Source organism: Cottoperca gobio, chromosome 9 (genome assembly GCF_900634415.1).
Source record: "Cottoperca gobio chromosome 9, fCotGob3.1, whole genome shotgun sequence".
NCBI lineage: Eukaryota > Metazoa > Chordata > Actinopteri > Perciformes > Bovichtidae > Cottoperca > Cottoperca gobio.
In genome coordinates this window covers 23,653,514-23,672,272 of record NC_041363.1, presented here as the reverse complement: position 1 = coordinate 23,672,272, position 18,759 = coordinate 23,653,514, and the positions used below count along the sequence as shown (strand labels likewise).

At 37.9% G+C, this 18,759-nt stretch overlaps 1 protein-coding gene across 2 annotated transcripts in view; it reads right to left on the bottom strand.

Annotated features, from left to right (window-relative positions):
- The window catches only part of cds1 (CDP-diacylglycerol synthase (phosphatidate cytidylyltransferase) 1), a 34,024-nt gene that overhangs the window by 2,281 nt on the left and 12,984 nt on the right, over window positions 1-18,759 (bottom strand). For both annotated transcript variants that reach the window (XM_029439732.1, XM_029439731.1), the window contains 11 exons: window positions 16,888-17,045; window positions 12,900-12,996; window positions 12,668-12,765; window positions 11,437-11,576; window positions 9,895-9,953; window positions 8,386-8,468; window positions 7,921-8,008; window positions 5,810-5,878; window positions 5,242-5,394; window positions 4,847-4,966; window positions 3,976-4,079 (listed from right to left, as the gene is read on the bottom strand). In XM_029439732.1, coding sequence (XP_029295592.1) covers window positions 3,976-4,079; window positions 4,847-4,966; window positions 5,242-5,394; window positions 5,810-5,878; window positions 7,921-8,008; window positions 8,386-8,468; window positions 9,895-9,953; window positions 11,437-11,576; window positions 12,668-12,765; window positions 12,900-12,956 — 971 coding nt within the window. In that variant the 5' untranslated portion in view covers window positions 12,957-12,996; window positions 16,888-17,045. The remainder of the gene's footprint in view (window positions 1-3,975; window positions 4,080-4,846; window positions 4,967-5,241; window positions 5,395-5,809; window positions 5,879-7,920; window positions 8,009-8,385; window positions 8,469-9,894; window positions 9,954-11,436; window positions 11,577-12,667; window positions 12,766-12,899; window positions 12,997-16,887; window positions 17,046-18,759) is intronic.

Below are 18,759 nucleotides of genomic sequence, written 5' to 3'. Positions count from 1 at the left end.
ATAGATTAAAATCGGTAAAGTAATTGTTCATGAAAACAAAAATGGCAGAAAATGCTGTTTTCAGCCATTAAAATATGAAGATTTCCTGCTTGTCTCCGTTTTATATTATAAAGTGAACATTTTGGGGTTTTGGACTAAAAAAACAAGACATTTAAAAGGCATCACGTTGGACTTTGAATGGACTTTTTATTTTTACAATTTTCTGACATTTTACAGACCATTATTTTCTAGATTAATCGTTTGATGTAGAAAATAACGCTTAGTTGCCGACCTAATCTGCTTGCATGTTTACCATTATTGTCTGTGCGCTATTACAATGATATCTAATGGAGCAAACAAACGTTGGTTTAATGCAGTTTTATGACAGCAGAGCTACAATTTCAAGTATTTGAGGGAAACAGTTTCAGTTTCTTTCTTTAATAATCATCCTTTTTACATTTGAAAGTTTTTGTTCAAATCACAAATTAGTCTCAACCAAATGGCATACTACACCAGATATTAACACTTTTCCCTTTTGCTGAAGGTGTTTTACTCCTTTTCCAGCTATGCGCATCTTCACTATTAGCCTTTTTCTTCCTTGCAAGCAACATGTAAAAGTAAATCAACATTTATTATTCATGCCATGTCCTTCATCGATCTGTCTTGCTCCGTCAGCATAAGTTACACGTGTGCAGGAGTTTACTGCTCTGACTTCGATCTTTTTTTTAGGAGTCATAAATCTGCCCACATATGGAAGTTTCCATAAAACCCTATGGTGGGCCATGTTACATGATTTAAGCGTAATGCTGGGACACCACACGCTACACAAGCTAGCAGGGTTACTAAGCAGCCGACTGACACATTCGATTGTCTCCGTTGGTCACATAACCCTCGTCTGGCAGGTCTTAGCGGTCTGTTAAGTTTACGTTATGGCAAGAGACCAACTGTCAGAATAAAAATGGAAAATGCATGTTGGCTAGTAAAAGGCAGACACTACATTTCATCTGCCTTTGCCAGGTCTGCTGACACTGAACACTAAACTTATATATCCCGACTGCTCTCGAGCTGCAATTATCTTTTATTTCCTGTGGACTGCACATCAGGTCGACAGGAAACACTTGTAGGTACCCGATCACTTGCATTTATCAGGATAACTTTTTAACTTCACGCATCTCGAGTTTACTCTTATTTATTTGAAATCACTTTGCACTTCATTATTTACAACTGGACCATCAGTCAATAACCCCACTTATAGCATGAATAAGCAGATTATTGTATCTTCTTGTATTATTATTGCATCTTCTTGCATTATTATTATTATTGTATCTTCTTGTATTATTATTATTATTATTATTGTATCTTCTTTTATTATTATTGTATCTTGTATTATTATTATTATTGTATCTTGTATTATTATTATATCTTGTATTATTATTATTATTATTATTATTATTGTATCTTCTTGTATTATTATTATTGTATCTTGTATTATTATTATATCTTGTATTATTATTATTATTATTATTGTATCTTCTTGTATTATTATTATTGTATCTTCTTGTATTATTATTATTGTATCTTCTTGTATTATTATTATTGTATCTTCTTGTATTATTATTATTGTATCTTCTTGTATTATTATTGTATCTTGTATTATTATTATTATTATTATTATTATATCTTCTTGTATTATTATTGTATCTTCTTGTATTATTATTATTGTATCTTCTTGTATTATTATTATTGTATCTTGTATTATTATTATTGTATCTTCTTGTATTATTATTATTGTATCTTGTATTATTATTATTATTATTATTATTATTATCGTATCTTCTTGTATTATTATTATTGTATCTTGTATTATTATTATTATTATTATCGCATCTTCTTGTATTATTATTGTATCTTGTATTATTATTATTTCTTATATTATTATTATTATTATTATCGTATCTTCTTGTATTATTATTATTATCGTATCTTCTTGTATTATTATTGTATCTTCTTGTATTATTATTATTGTATCTTCTTGTATTATTATTATTATTGTATCTTCTTTTATTATTGTATCTTCTTGTATTATTATTATTGTATCTTCTTGTATTATTATTATTATTATTGTATCTTCTTTTATTATTGTATCTTGTATTATTATTATTGTATCTTCTTGTATTATTATTATTATTATTATTATTGTATCTTGTATTATTATCGTATCTTCTTGTGTTATTATTATTGTATCTTGTATTATTATTATTATCGTATCTTCTTGTATTATTATTATTATTATTATTATTATTGTATCTTCTTGTATTATTATTATTGTATCTTCTTGTATTATTATTATTATTGTATCTTCTTTTATTATTGTATCTTCTTGTATTATTATTATTATTGTATCTTGTATTATTATCGTATCTTCTTGTGTTATTATTATTGTATCTTGTATTATCGTATCTTGTATTATTATCGTATCTTCTTGTATTATTATTATTATTATTATTGTATCTTCTTGTATTATTATTATTGTATCTTCTTGTATTATTATTATTATTGTATCTTCTTTTATTATTGTATCTTCTTGTATTATTATTATTGTATCTTCTTGTATTATTATTATTATTGTATCTTCTTTTATTATTGTATCTTCTTGTATTATTATTATTGTATCTTCTTGTATTATTATTATTATTATTATTGTATCTTGTATTATTATCGTATCTTCTTGTGTTATTATTATTGTATCTTGTATTATCGTATCTTGTATTATTATTATCGTATCTTCTTGTATTATTATTATTATTATTATTGTATCTTCTTGTATTATTATTGCATCTTCTTTTATTATTATTGTATCTTGTATTATTATTATTGTATCTTCTTGTATTATTATTGTATCTACTTGTATTATTATTATTATTGTATCTTGTATTATTATCGTATCTTCTTGTGTTATTATTATTGTATCTTGTATTATCGTATCTTGTATTATTATTATTATTGTATCTTCTTGTATTATTATTGCATCTTCTTGTATTATTATTGCATCTTGTATTATTATTGTATCTTGTATTATTATTGTATCTTCTTGTATTATTATTATTATTGTATCTACTTGTATTATTATTATTATTATTATTGTATCTTGTATTATTATCGTATCTTCTTGTGTTATTATTATTGTATCTTGTATTATTATCGTATCTTCTTGTGTTATTATTATTGTATCTTGTATTATCGTATCTTGTATTATTATCGTATCTACTTGTATTATTATTATTATTATTATTGTATCTTGTATTATTATCGTATCTTCTTGTGTTATTATTATTGTATCTTGTATTATTATCGTATCTTCTTGTATTATTATTATCGTATCTTCTTGTATTATTATTATTATTATTATTATTATTGTATCTTCTTGTATTATTATTATTGTATCTTCTTGTATTATTATTGTATCTTCTTGTATTATTATTATTATTATTATTATCGTATCTACTTGTATTATTATTATCGTATCTTGTATTATTATTATCGTATCTTGTATTATTATTATTATTATTATTGTATCTTCTTGTATTATTATTATTATTGTATCTTCTTGTATTATTATTATTGTATCTTCTTGTATTATTATTGTATCTTCTTGTATTATTATTGTATCTTCTTGTATTATTATTGTATTATCTTGTATTATTATTGTATTTTCTTGTATTATTATTGTATTATCTTGTATTATTATTGTATTATCTTGTATTATTATTGTATTATTATTGTATTTTCTTGTATTATTATTGTATCTGGTTGCAGCTACGTTTTAATTTCCCTCCGGTGTTAAAGAAAGTCAACTAACAATTTTTCGATTCCCTTTTACACTAAATGATAACTTTTGGTTGTAGGTACTAAGTTTGTTTTTATTAGTGACACTCATTTCTGACTGCTATAATACCAGAAAACGTATACATGTGTATATACTACTCCTCTTCTTACCTGATGAAGCTGGCTATGTAGACGTGTGTGAAGGTGGCCATCAGGTACTGACAGTCGAATCGATCCATGATGCCGCCGTGGCCCGGGATGGTGTTGGCAAAGTCCTGCAGAGAGCAGAGAGTCACTACATCAGAACATGCTGAGCCTACGATTAACAGGTGAATGCGGTTGCTAGAGTATTTATAAGTAGTTATATTAAATGATTTATTAAGTATTTAATCTCATTACAGTCGTCCCTCTTTTTGTTTGTTTTGGTGCTGTGCTGCCATTTGCAAAGATCACCTGTCAAACGCATTCGCAGTACAGTGTCACTAGGTGGAGATGTGACTACAAAAACATTAACTCGTTAAGTTGTTTGAGAAATGACTTTTCCCAGCTGGGAGCTCTTAAACAAGCTGATGAAACCCCAGCGATGGCTAACAGCAGGAGGCTGCAGGTTACCCCGATAGAAGTAATGACTGCATGCTGCTGCGTGAGGGATTAAGCAAAGCATTGTCGAGCTACCTGTCACTTTAAGGAAAATCTCTGCTCTTCACCACAGTTGAAGTGGTCCGACCAGTTTCTGTCATGGTCAAATGCCTCCCTTAAACATCGTGTGTGAGCTTGTAGTTTGAGGTGGAGCTCCAGACAGTTGATTGTATTTTCTCAGTGTTTAAATGGTGAAAAAATGGCAGAAATGTATAGCACTGATTGTAGAGATGTTAACTACTAACTTGTGACAATAGAATGGAAAATGTACTGCTACATCTCACCTGATAAACAGGTTCAATTGAAAAAAAGACAAACATTATCTCCCATGAAGGAAAGTAAATCAGAGATTAAATGAGCTTGTTGGACAAGAGAGAAGAGACAACACGGATAAATTCTCTACTTTGATTTTGAAGGCTCTCTTGAAGCCGCTGGCAAAGAAGCCGCCGAAAGGCCCGATGAGAGACCCGAAGGAGGAGAGGAAGATGCTGTGGATCTGGAAGGGGTACATGTTCACCGTTTTCTGAAAAGAGAGACGAGGAGAAATATTGACAAACGGGATTTGAGTCACAGCAAAAAGCTTCTTATCCAGATATTGAGGTCGGAAAGATAATCTAAATAATGCTATAGCAGATTGGGATTCCAGCAATATATTTATAGTGATTTCAGCATGTTTTAGCTTCCCTTAATAGTCTTTCAATGGCATGACATACACTATATTTAATTTAGAACATAAATTATATTTCTGATGCAAAACAAGTAAAAAGTAAAAAAGAATTTAAAAGGACAAAGTCTTACCCAACTCAGTGCGTTTTGTAACACAGCGGGGAGAGTGTACTCCTGCATCACAAAGATATCTGAAGGCTCACATTCAACTGTGAACCCATTGGTCTCACTGTTGAAGCCCACGGGACACACAAAGTACTGGAACTGAGACAGCAGGTGGGCTAGCTGAGGGTCAAACAAGACAAGGTAAAGATCAGCAACTAACTCCGTCTTGGTACATTAGAACGACATTGAAAGCTCCCAAAACGTTGAAGTAAGGATCATGCTTCTGTGGAAATGTCCACCAGCTGCATGCTCATCAACGTCGATAGTAAGTAAGCGGTCAGTAAATGTGGAGATGCTGCAAAAATAATTTTCCATCCTGGTGTGATTGAATCCTTAAAAAAAAAGAAAGAAAAGAAACCGCTTTCTTTTTTTAAAGATGGAAACGAGAGACCTTGTGACCGAGTGTGATGCAGTCACAACCCAAACAACATAAGTGTTTGCAATGGTTGTTTCTTATCTGCAATTTTAGCAGATAACAGACGATCTGTTCCTGCAAGCTATGAGTGAATCAAATAACCAAATAAAGTGTACTCACGATGAAGCCAAAGACCACCGTGGCGAAGTAACCTCCGATGAAGCCCTCCCAGGTCTTCTTGGGTGAGAGCTGCAGGGGGGAGGGGGGGGGGGGGGGGGGGGGGGGGGGGGGGGGGGCAGAGAGACAGAAACAGAGGCTGTCTTTCACATCAAAACAACATCAGCCTCGCCACAAACTACATCCAATTTCAAATAAACCTCTTTTCTTCCTGCCGTCCTCGACTGAGTTGCTGAATAGCTCTTGTGTGGATAGATGTACAGCAGTAACAATCATCAAAATTCTCCTTCACGAGCAATTAATCTTATACTCCGTTCAAGAGTCGGAAAAAGACAAATGTATCAATTTAAAAAGTGGCTTTTAACCCAGTTAGTGTTCAGTACATGAATCATTTCCAAAGAGTTCAGGTTACACGCCTGTGTCACAACCTGGAGTTATTTATTAGCAGGGTTGTCCGACACAGCCAGTCCACTCTGGGCAGATGACAGATACGTTTTCTGTTGAATGCCAGGGATGACACCAGATGATCGTGTGCAGGAGAATATATGAGCCAAACATCCATTTGTTTTTCTGACACGCATTTGGATCATCAGGCAGTTGCCTCGACGTTCACTTCAGTCAGACCCAACGCATCCTCCTGAGTGAAACCCAGACGCTTTGGAAGGACAAACGGGATATACTGCATAATCCAAACTGTGTTTTATGAGTCTGACCTGAGATCTAGTCTGACTTGGACATCCTGGTCAGATGCTGAACCACATCAACCAGCTCCTCCTCACTCTATCAATAAATCTGAGCCCACATATCCTGTGAAGTACATTCATTTCAACTGCTGGTAGGGTTAGCGTTGTAACATGATTGACGAAGTGCCCACACCTTCCTAAACATCAAATTCTACCCAACACAGCATAATTTGAGACACGCATCAAGGTCAATTACTGTTATAACACTGAGATTTTTTATAATAATAATAATAATAATAATAATAATAATAATAATAATAATAATAGGAACTAGCAGGGTTTACTGAAGCTTACAGACAACAATTAAAAAGAGAGGCTTGCATGTGTGAACACTTCTGTGCTGCGTTACAGTGACGGCTCTCTGGCCTTATCAAACAAAGAAAAACAATACATTGTGTAATCTGAGCAATAGAGAGAAACTTACTTACGAATTAAAGCGCTGAGTACGACAACTTCAATTTCTATTCTTGCACAAAATATATAAATTCAAGCCCTTTCAATGATTCAAGTTTGATGCCTATTTTCATTGAGTTGGATACAACACCTGCATCCCAGCTGATGCTGCACTGATCCACTCTCGTGACTAAGAGCCTGAGATGCTTTAACTCAGGGGTGTCAAACTCATTTTAGTTCAGGGGCCACACACAGCACAATTTGTGGGCCCGACCAGTAAAATCAGAGCATAATAACCTATAAATAACGACAACTCCAAATGTTTCCCTTCGTTTTAGTGCAAGTACAAGTACATTCTGAAAATGTTCAAATATAATGAACTATCTTTTTACAAAACATTATGAACGACCTGAAATTTCTTACAAAAGGTGCATTTTCAACAATATTATGCCTCAGTTTATCATTTACACATGTGTACAACATACACATCACAGTGTATCTACAAAAGGCACAACACATTAAGTCACAGGTATCTGGAACAGTATTTTACTTTATGATCAAAACAACTAATTTTTACACTTTGCAAAGTCATCCTCTGGCGGGCAGGTTTTGGCCCCCGGGCCGCATGTTTGTCACCCCTGCTTTAACTCCTTTATATGTGGCAGCACTGACAATTGTTGCCAATCTAAAGGCAATTTTGCAGCAGAGCATGAATGTACAGACTTCTATCGCGGCAATATTTAGATTATTATGCTTATCTGAATTATATGTCTACCGTCAGTCACTATTATCAACCATATAAAGATAATAAAGTAAAAACTTTAATGATGTTTTAATGATTGAGAAATCTCCTCGACTGGTTGTTTATAGTGACGCTGATCTGTTAATGTAAGCCTTCTCTACTCTTGCACTTCATAAAGACAGTACATTTAATTAATTTAAAAAAGAGAGAACAACGCAAGACAATATTTCATTTACCTTGATGAGTGGAGTCCTCCCGAAGAAGAATCCAAACAGATAGGCCATGATGTCATTGCAGATCACAATGGAGATCGGTACAATGAACCTGGAAACAGGAATTTCCACAATGATAAGACGTGTTGGGGAAGTTAAACCACCAATAAGCCGAAATATGATCAATTCTGGCTGTGACTGGAAAATGTGTCCGTTTTAAATTTAGTTACAGATATTGTGAAAACAAAGGTAATCATTATGAATATATTTGACTAAATCACTTTCCACCTAAAATGTTTCTCTTAGTGCAGTTAATTAAAACAGAATATGCTTTTTTTAAATATGTGACCTGGATTTTTATAATAATTGCTGCCTCGGGTAACTTTCTGTTGCATTGCATATTAAAACCTGTATGTGTAGCACCAGAACACATGGTCAGCAATAGAGACAACAAGGCACGTTCTTCTGGTCTGTCTGCGTGCTGCTTACCAGATCTTTCCTTCAAACAGGTTCTGAATGACAAGGTGGGACTGAGTTACCACAATCAACAGGGTCACATGGGTCCAAGCAAACTGGAATGGCAAACACAAACACAAACACCACAGTGTCACTGCACTGGAATGTAGCCGCGCCTGCTCAGAAGTCGGCTCGTGTCAGAAATAGTGGAATCACACAAACAAAGCGACAGACAGACGAAGTGAATGACACTGGACAAAGCAAACAGATGATAGTGTGAGAAGAGCAGGCAGCAGATGGAAAAGCTTTTGTCAATTATTGTGGGATGAGCGTCACACATTTAGTGGACATATTCAAAACAGGAATCTTGCGACACACAGGACTGGTTTATGATAATGTACCTGAAAAGGAAATCCAATTCCTATTTATTTAAAGTCTAAAAAGTGTCAATGCACTTTGAATACATTTGTCTGCAAAATAACTTCTAATACATTTATAAAATATTACAATAAAATACAATTATAAGAATATATAATTAATACATGCAAAATACTAATTAAAAATATACAATACCAACTAAAGCAGTTGCAGAAGTCCTGCATTCATCCTGGATCAAATTCTACATAGAAATGTGGACAGCTAATCTGTGAAATACTAGTATTACTTCTTCAATGACATCAAAGCACAAGATGAGTTGAAAAAAAAGGGACCTTACAGATAGTAAGAAGCAGAGGAAGGGGATAGATAGGAAAGTTAGCGGTGTAGCAGAGGAAGGGGATAGATAGGAAAGTTAGCGGTGTAGCAGAGGAAGGGGATAGATGGGAAAGTTAGCGGTGTAGCAGAGGAAGGGGATAGATAGGAAAGTTAGCGGTGTAGCAGAGGAAGGGGATAGATGGGAAAGTTAGCGGTGTAGCAGAGGAAGGGGATAGATGGGAAAGTTAGCGGTGTAGCAGAGGAAGGGGATAGATAGGAAAGTTAGCGGTGTAGCAGAGGAAGGGGATAGATAGGAAAGTTAGCGGTGTAGCAGAGGAAGGGGATAGATAGGAAAGTTAGCGGTGTAGCAGAGGAAGGGGATAGATGGGAAAGTTAGCGGTGTAGCAGAGGAAGGGGATAGATGGGAAAGTTAGCGGTGTAGCAGAGGAAGGGGATAGATGGGAAAGTTAGCGGTGTAGCAGAGGAAGGGGATAGATGGGAAAGTTAGCGGTGTAGCAGAGGAAGGGGATAGATGGGAAAGTTAGCGGTGTAGCAGAGGAAGGGGATAGATGGGAAAGTTGGTGGTGTAGCAGAGGAAGGGGATAGATGGGAAAGTTAGCGGTGTAGCAGAGGAAGGGGATAGATGGGAAAGTTAGCGGTGTAGTAGAGGAAGGGGATAGATAGGAAAGTTAGCGGTGTAGTAGAGGAAGGGGATAGATAGGAAAGTTAGCGGTGTAGTAGAGGAAGGGGATAGATAGGAAAGTTAGCGGTGTAGTAGAGGAAGGGGATAGATAGGAAAGTTAGCGGTGTAGTAGAGGAGGAGGAGAGGGTTACTTGGCTGATACACACCATATAAAACTGCAGGCGGTAATGTTTCTTCACTAAACTCAGCACAAACATGCAGAAACCTGTGAAAGAGTAGACAACATGCTGTCAGTTTTTACTCCAATTTTTGAAAGTATACGGTATATTAAAAAATATGAATCACATTTAACACATTGTTTACTATACACAGTATGGGGAGGTGTGTGCGCGTGTGTGTAGCATGCCTGTGACTGAACAATTTACAAAACAAATTCACATAAACATCTTGGGGCATTTGTGAGTTTGACTATTTGATTTCAGACTTTTTGAGTGACAGCCGAAGGCTCCTGTGTCAGGCTTGTCTACAAAGCCCCTCAGGGTAGCCGATACTGACAACAGATAGACGATTCACTCAAGTTCAGAATGTCCCTGGGGCTAAACTGCAGCCGACGCCGGGCTGGGTGGACTGAAGAAATGTGTTCAGCTAGCTCCAGACATAAAACTAACCACTGAGAAATCAGTAGACAGAACCTCTATTCATCCATCCCAGAGGGAAACTTACAGTGACAGCAGCAGCTATTAAAATTATTATTTTAATATAAATGATATACAGAATCATTTGTATGACACAGCCTCCTTTAAAAAGGCCCTTTAAACATAGTTGCTCTAATCATTTAAGGTGAGCATATTTTGTACTTTCTGTTAAAAACAAACTGACACTGGATTTTCTATAGCTGATATTTGAGTTAGAATAATCTGATCACGATATATTGGCACATTTTTCCTTCTTTTTTTAACATTAGCAAAATATAAGGGTTTCTCATCAACATGTTTGCAGATATGCTTATCATAAGATTTCTGACCAAAATATGTACTGAGCATTTTACAGCTGAAAAATATGCTCAAACTACAATAAATCTGTGATGAGCTAAAATCATTGGGCTCTAAACTTGCATGAGAACATACATTTAGCACCATTTGTGTAAGCAGAATGATACAGTATGTAATTATGTTGATTTCCATTCTGTAGAGACGTGAATAGATAAAACACTGATAACTGTTCAATCTTTTGAGCAGTAGCGTAAAGAATATGCAATTCATTGTAAAATGTAAAAAACACTGGTGTGATCCATAAAAGAAAATTGTTTAGGCGCTATTAGGAGAGAAACTTTCTTATTAACTACCACTTCTTTTTACACATCATGCATGTGAATCATTAATATACAGAGTATCTTGCTAAAAACAACAGCTCAATGTTTGTGCTTTTATGGCACATCCGGCTGCAGTTTATTGCAGCAATAAACCGTCCCATCAGTAAAGGTCCAAAGAAAAGAGGTGAGCTCACGTGATTGTAAATCACTTTGTAAATGCATGAGTTTATGCTGCCGGTCTCCCTGAGGTCTTTGTTTCTCTTTTTGATTACATTTTCTCTCAAGTAATGTGCCTAGTAACTCAACTCTTCTATACACACACACGCCGTGTATGGTGAAATCTAATCCACCTCGGAAACAGTGGAAGCAGAGGGGCCAAAGAGCGCGTGTGTTTTTCAAGATACAGCAGTCGCATTGTCTTGAAGGCGAGACCCACCTGCGAGGTACAAAGCGAAGGAGATAAAGCGGTGATAGCGAGCCAGGAACTGCAGAGGCTCCTCCCTCTGCACCAGAGCCCCAAAGTAATCCGCAACAGTTTCACCATAGAAGAAGTAGTTGACGCAAATCAGGAAGTACCTGAGGCGATAAAACACAGTAATTAGTTTCTTTTTACATTTTGTTATTTTTTCCTCAGCATTGTGTGAGGAGGAGAAACGTATTAGGCTTGATTTCTCTTTGCATATACAGTATATATACTGCATGCAAGAGTTTCTGTTTTTGTGCACTTCAATCTGAAATGTGTGCTTGTGTTGGATGTTGTGAGGGTCCCTGAATGTCTACTAGAGTTTCTTGCCTGCTGTACATTGACCTCGTGTGTGTGTGTGTGTGTGTGTGTGTGTGTGTGTGTGTGTGTGTGTGTGTGTGTGTGTGTGTGTGTGTGTTATGACAAGTGGCCTTGGTGACAGGGGCAAGTTTCAATTAGCCTTCATTTGCTTCCAACATGGCAGCGATCTTTGCTCCTGGCTACACTGAGCTGCAGTCACATACTGTGGGTGTGTATGCAAGGTGACCTGTTCACAAAAACACCGGAACAGAAATAGGAGCAAACCCCACCACAGTGGTGGTAGGTGGATGTTGCAAATTCAGAGCAACCGCCTGCAGACAAAGCTGGCCTGAGTCAGCGTTTTACTGGAGGAACAGGAGAGTTAAATGGAGCGTGGCTGCCAGAAGACAAGACTAAGTGCTACCTTGAACAGAGAACCTCTTCCTGGTTCTGGCTTTTTAAATATCCTTGCACATTATTACACCATAAAGATGGCTCGGAATTAATATAGACCTAACATTTAGACGGCCTGGTGTACTGGGACAGGCCACCATGACCCTGATGTAAAAGTAGGGCTGGATATCATTTTATTTTTATTATATAAAATCATTACTTTCAGAAATTATACTCTTTAGATAATCTGTTAAACATCTACAGACAAAGTAAAACAGTTTAATCTCAACTAATAAGATGTTGAAATGTAACAAATACTGTTAGTAGGCATGTTATCCAAATAAAATGTTGCGCATTTTTCTTATTTAACCCGAAGAAGCTCATCTTCTCAAATATTATCTAAACTCAAGCAGCCGTTCACTTTGCATAATTCTAACTGTAATATTGTAAAAATGTGACTTGCTCCATCTAGAGTAAATCTGCTGTTCACTGTGAAATCCATTCTCCTTACCAGCTTAGTGTCCTGAACCAAGGCAGCTCATAGGAATGGTAAACTCTGTAGCCGATGGTGATGATTTCTTGGAAACATTTGATTTGGACAGTCATGACCTACGTCAGATGAAGGGAACAGAGCAGAAATATGACAAGAAAGCCTCAGCCTGAGCGTCAGAACTGAATGTTTTATTCACAAAAGCTTTTAGAAAAAAAAAAAAATAGCTACAGCATCGATCATTGTCACTTACAATTAATATAAGAGCGACAGGTCCCATATAGATGATGAGGAAAAAGCCTGAAATCATGGCTAGAGACAGAACCCCTCGTATCCAGTAGTTTTTCCATCTGTGGCGAACAGAAACTTTTAATTACTTTCTCCTAAACATTACACGAATATTGAAATAATTAATTTATGCTTTGAGTTTTCATTCAAAGTGAAAAGTATGACACAGATACATGATTCAGTGTAGCTCAATGTCTATATATCCAGTTATAAAACATGCATACAGTTGAACATCAGAGCCATGAATAATATAATAACTTATAATAGTAGATCATAATTAGCAGAGCCTTATAATGTACCGGGCGGATGTGCTTATTCATATCAGCTGACTACATTTGTCAATGGCTGTCATGAAGGGGACAATATATGATCGCTGGTTTTAGAACTGTATAAAATGACCAATATTTAGAGTCGAGTTATTAGCTAGTATGCCCTCTAAAACAAGGAAATGCATTCACCATATTTCTTAGAACTCAACGATATTTATTTCAATGAACACTGAATGTAAACAAAAGTTTTGTTTGTTTACAAGAAAACTCAGCAGGGAACCCTTGGGCTGAATCGTAACAACCTTGAGAGGGACATGATCTCAGTCAGGGACCATCTGTCATGGGTACAGATAATCATTTTGATCGCACCAAATTACATGTGAATCCATCCATTGTCGAGACTACAAATATGAATGGATATCTGTACCAAATGCGGTGCCAAACCATCTCCAAGATGTGGAGATAATCCACAGGACAAGTGAAAACATTTACCAGCTGGTAGCACTAGAGGAAACGTCAGTTTATCAGGGCTGTGTATTGGAAAGAATCTGCCGATACTATATGTATCATGATACAAGGGCTACAATTCAATATATTGTGATAATGTAAAAATCGCAATTTTAGCAAAACTGTCATAGTACAAAAAACACACCACCATATGCATAAAATCTGAGTTGAAAAAAAGTTTACTTTTTTTAAGCAATCAGAAAAGTGTGATCTGTATTTGCATTGATCACAGTCCCTATAACAGCATAGCACTACTCACTCTGAGCCACAGTCCGCCACAACTTTACACCTGTATAAAATGTCATGACAATACATCCAGTAATTGTTGACTGGACTGATCATCATACAGAAATGACTATCCCTTTTCCAAGCCACGAGTGTCATGGTTACAGATCATAATTTTGATCGGATGCTAACCTCTAAACCAGTGATTTACAACCACTGTGCCGTCAAGAGACCGTCAGGTGTGCCTTGCGCATTCACATTCCCTCCTCCCGCACACACAGAGCGGAGGAAAGGGGAGGAGTGAACTACGCACCAGCACCAGCACCAGTCCCCCCCACCCCCCGAAATCTGTTTACCAGTAGTCCTACTACTTGTACCATGACATCAGCATGGCTAAAAATGTGGAATGCAGCCTCATTCTTCTGTAGTGTTTTTCACAACACGTCATGCAGTGAGTGTTGCTCCGAGGCAAAACCCTGCACTGCCTGAGAGCAAAACAAAGGAGAGGAAACAGCTAAAAGCTGCACAGGAGCCAAGCAGGGCAGAGAGCCTGGTGCCTCTGTATGAATGGAGACGAAAAACAGCTGCATCATGAAAAAAAAAAAGCTGCTGCTGCTTCCACTCAGCACAGTGGGCTCACACTGTCTCATCATCTCACCATCACTCACTTTCTAAAACTACCTCCCTTCCTCCTCTCTTCCATCCATTCATCCTTCTCTGCCATGTCATTTTGCTCGCTCCATTCATCAGCTGCCCTCCCTCCCCCTTATCTCTATTACATATTCCCCATCCCTCCACCTGTTTCTCTTTATCTCCCTCTTCTTTTAATTTCCTTTTCCTCCTTCCTTTTCCCCCAGCCCCTCCTTCTCTCTGCAGTCTGGTCATCTAAATGTCTGTCTGCAGCACACCGGCTCCTATGGCCCGAAATGATTAGTGCTTCCCTCTCCTTAAGAGCCTTTAAACCATGTGACCTGGCGTCACTCATTGGTCACACTCCACTCATCATCTGTATATCAATCAAGGACCTTTTTCTTTTGTGTTCACGGTGCTGCTGACTCGAACTGGTGCAGATGGCCAAGTGCAACAGTCCTGAACTGCCGGCAAGACGCCTTTCCAAACTAAGAATGTGCAACTGTGCAATACTAGTTATTTGAATGATGTTTGTGTCAAGTTTCAACTCCAGCCTTTAAGGCAATTTCCCAGACTTTATTGTGCTTATTTTACAGTTCTGGCATTCAGACAACAGTCTTACCCTTCTAACTACGCCATATTTTTCCATACTTCTCCAGATAAAAGTCAGAAAACCTAAGAGAACAGTACAACTGCAAGTTCTCTTAATAAAAAAGGAACCCCCGATATCTAAACTAAATATTTTTCCTCTTACCTATATTGCCATTTACCAATTTAGATTGTTTTGGTGAGAGTTGCAGAGTGTTGGAGAAATTGGCCTTCGCGCCAATATAATGGAGCTTGATGGCACTCTGCTTGTGGTGTGCCTTTAAAACGGCAAAACAAAAAACAGTCTAAAAACCCTCTTTCCAAAAATCATGTAGGAACTACTTCTGTCTACCGAACTACACCAGCCAACGAAACAAGCCTCTCGTCTAGTAGATGCACACTTCCTTCTGCACGGCGATACTGTTGGCAGGTCGAGTCCGGTAGAAGGAAAATAGTTCCTACATGAAACTGTAAATGTATTTTGTTGGCGCTTTGAGCACCACAAGCCGCCTGCCATCTAGTTCCATTATATTGGAGAGACGGCAGACATCTCTACGGCCGATATCTCCAACACTCTGCAGCTCACACCAAAAACTATCCAGATTTAGAAATAGCACTACAGGTAAAAGGAAAATATGGATTTTTGATTCTGGGGTGAACTGTCCCTTTAAATTAAAGCTACTAAAAGCATCAATGTCACACCAAAATATATTATTTTTCCTAATCACAGTTACAACTTTAAGGACTTTAAGCAGTACATGTTTTCATGATATAAATCCTACCAGAAACATTCTATTCACACGAGTATCGAATATACTTGACAGAATAGGTTGTCAGCACACCTTTCTTAAAACTTGAAATGCAGGTACACAAGGAATACTTCATTATATCAATGTGTGCCTGTTCAACGACTTATTGTAGGTGTGTCAACTGAGAGATTTTATTTCCCTTTTGTAGGCCTCACTGGCTGATTTATTTCATCTGCCAAGCTATCAATCAACAAGCTATTTTAACCACAACAACGTATTACTATAATCACTGTTGTGTTTATTTATACATGCAATATACATGATCCTTGTAGGCTCAAACATGCTCTACTGCTGTGAATCACTCTAAATATGAGGTGCAGAAATATAAATGTCTAATCCTGCAATTTTTGATAAAATTCAGAAGGCATTAAAACAAAATCAACAGTAGTCACTGGTCACTTGTCTGTTGACAGAACCTTTCTAAACTCTTTCACCCACTAGGTAAGTCCTTTGGTTGGCTGCACATTTGCAAGCAACCACATTTCCTTCCCTGCATTAATAAGAGCATGTCCAGACATGGACATCTACATGCACAGGGGAAAGATGATCAATCACTCCGTCAGTCATTTCATGAAAGAAAACTGCTTGGTACAGCAATATTGTGGCTGAAGTACATTTGAACAAGACGTTATGCTTTTTTGGTTCAAGGCTTATATAATTAGTGAGACATAGGAGGCCCATTTTAGAGCTGGTTTTACATTTTTGTAAAACTAAGAATTTGAGCCTTGTGGCCGTTTGCATGTCAACCTACTTGTAATCTAAGATCTTACATTTGATCTACATCCTGCTGTGGCTCACTAAATTGGACTCTCATGAGAATATATAAATGTAGTCTAGTAAGGCTAAGTGATAAATCAACACTTGAGGAACAAACAACATTTGTTGGCATCCATCTCTTGAGTATCTGTGTGTGAGCTGTGTGTACCTGGGCGGCAGGCCCGCCAGAGCTTTGTTCAGGTATTGTGGAGTGTTGTCTGTGTCCGCTGTGGAGAGAGGAACATCTGGAGTGTCTGCTTTGGAGTCACCATCACATTCCCCTTCTGTGTCGCATTGCAAGCCCAGCCTGTCATCACCATCGGCCTCCTGTTGGGACACAAAGATATTCAAATACCGACTTGAGATAGGGAGCGTCCACTTGACACACAGGCCTGTGTAGAATACACAGGCATACAGCCGAGCAGTGTACACAAGGCGATAACAGAAAGGATGACGCTGTATTCTTCGGCCCATCAAAATAAAAAATTAAATGCTGTACACCGAGAGTGCTTCTGAGATGCAAATGACAAGTAAATGTTGAGGTAGTCAAATAGTCCACTTTAAACTGAGAGGAGGCATTCTGTCGGACTGGAAGACGGCAGTTTAATCAGGCCAGAGTTCAGTCTCTCACCTGGGAGGGATAGGAGACTACAGAACTGACGCACGTGTCCTCTAATCTGGGCTGGGATTCAAGTAGGTCTGCAAGGGAATGAGGAGGACTGTGTTTGTTTTGCGTGTGTAACAAATGTTCTCTTTTACACCAGAAAAAGCCTCCAGGAGTTCAAAATCAGACTATTTTTTATCCATCAAAATATCTGCTAATAGGACTACAAGTATGACGCAGATAAATGATTCACTATCTGTCTCCATGTCGATATTACAAGTTAAAATAACTCAATAACATTATACATCAAAGCCCTGCAATTATAATGCTAGATTTATTCAAAAGGCCTGTTCTGCTGAACTCGGGGAGCCCCTTCAGTGTATGTTCAACCTGAGCCTGCGGCTGGGGAGGGTCCCAGTTCTCTGGAAGACTTAATGTCTCATCCCTGTCCCCAAAAAGAAACACTCTAGGGAACCAGATGACTTCCGGCCCGTTGCACTGACATCACACATGATGAAGACCATGGAGAGGCTGTTGCTCCATCACCTCAGACCCCAGGTCCACCATGCACAAGATCCTCTGCAGTTCGCATACCAGGCGAAGGAGGGCGTGGATGACTCCATCCTCTATCTGTTACACAGGGCTTACGCTCATCTGGACAAGAGGAGTAGCGCGGTGAGAATGATGTTCTTTGATTTCTCCAGCGCCTTTAACACCATCCAGCTCCTACTCCTGAGAGATAAGCTCACAGAGATGAGGGTGGACTCACATCTGGTGAGATGGATCACGGACTACCTCACAGAGAGACCACAGTACGTCAGGCTGAAAGGCTGCACGTCCGACACTGTGGTCAGCAGCACTGGAGCGCCACAGGGGCCGGTACTCTCCCCTGTCTTGTTCACCCTCTACACCTCTGACTTCCAGCACAACTCTGAGCTCTACCACATGCAGAAATACTCAGATGACACTGTGATCGTCGGCTGTGTCAGGAATGGACAAGAGGGGGAGTACAGGAGTCTGGTGGATGACTTTGTGAGGTGGTCCAAGTCGAACCATCTGCAGCTGAACACCTCCAAGACCAAGGAGATTGTGGTGGATTTCTGAATCAGATCGGGCCACACCTGCAACCTGTGTCCATCGAGGGGGTCGACGTGGAGGTGGTCAGGTCCTACAAATATCTGGGCCTGCAGCTGGACGACAAGCTGGACTGGACGGCAAATATGGACACTCTTCATAAGAAAGGGCAGAGTCGTCTGTACTGCCTGAGAAGTCTGGGGTCCTTCAAAATCTGCAAAAAACTACTGTTGATGTTCGACCAGTCTGTGGTGGCCAGCGCTCTCTTCTATGCTGTGTGTTGGGGAGGAAGCAGCAAGAAGAGGGACGCAGAGCGGCTGAACAGACTGGTGAGGAGGGCTGGCTCTGTAGTGGGCATAGAGC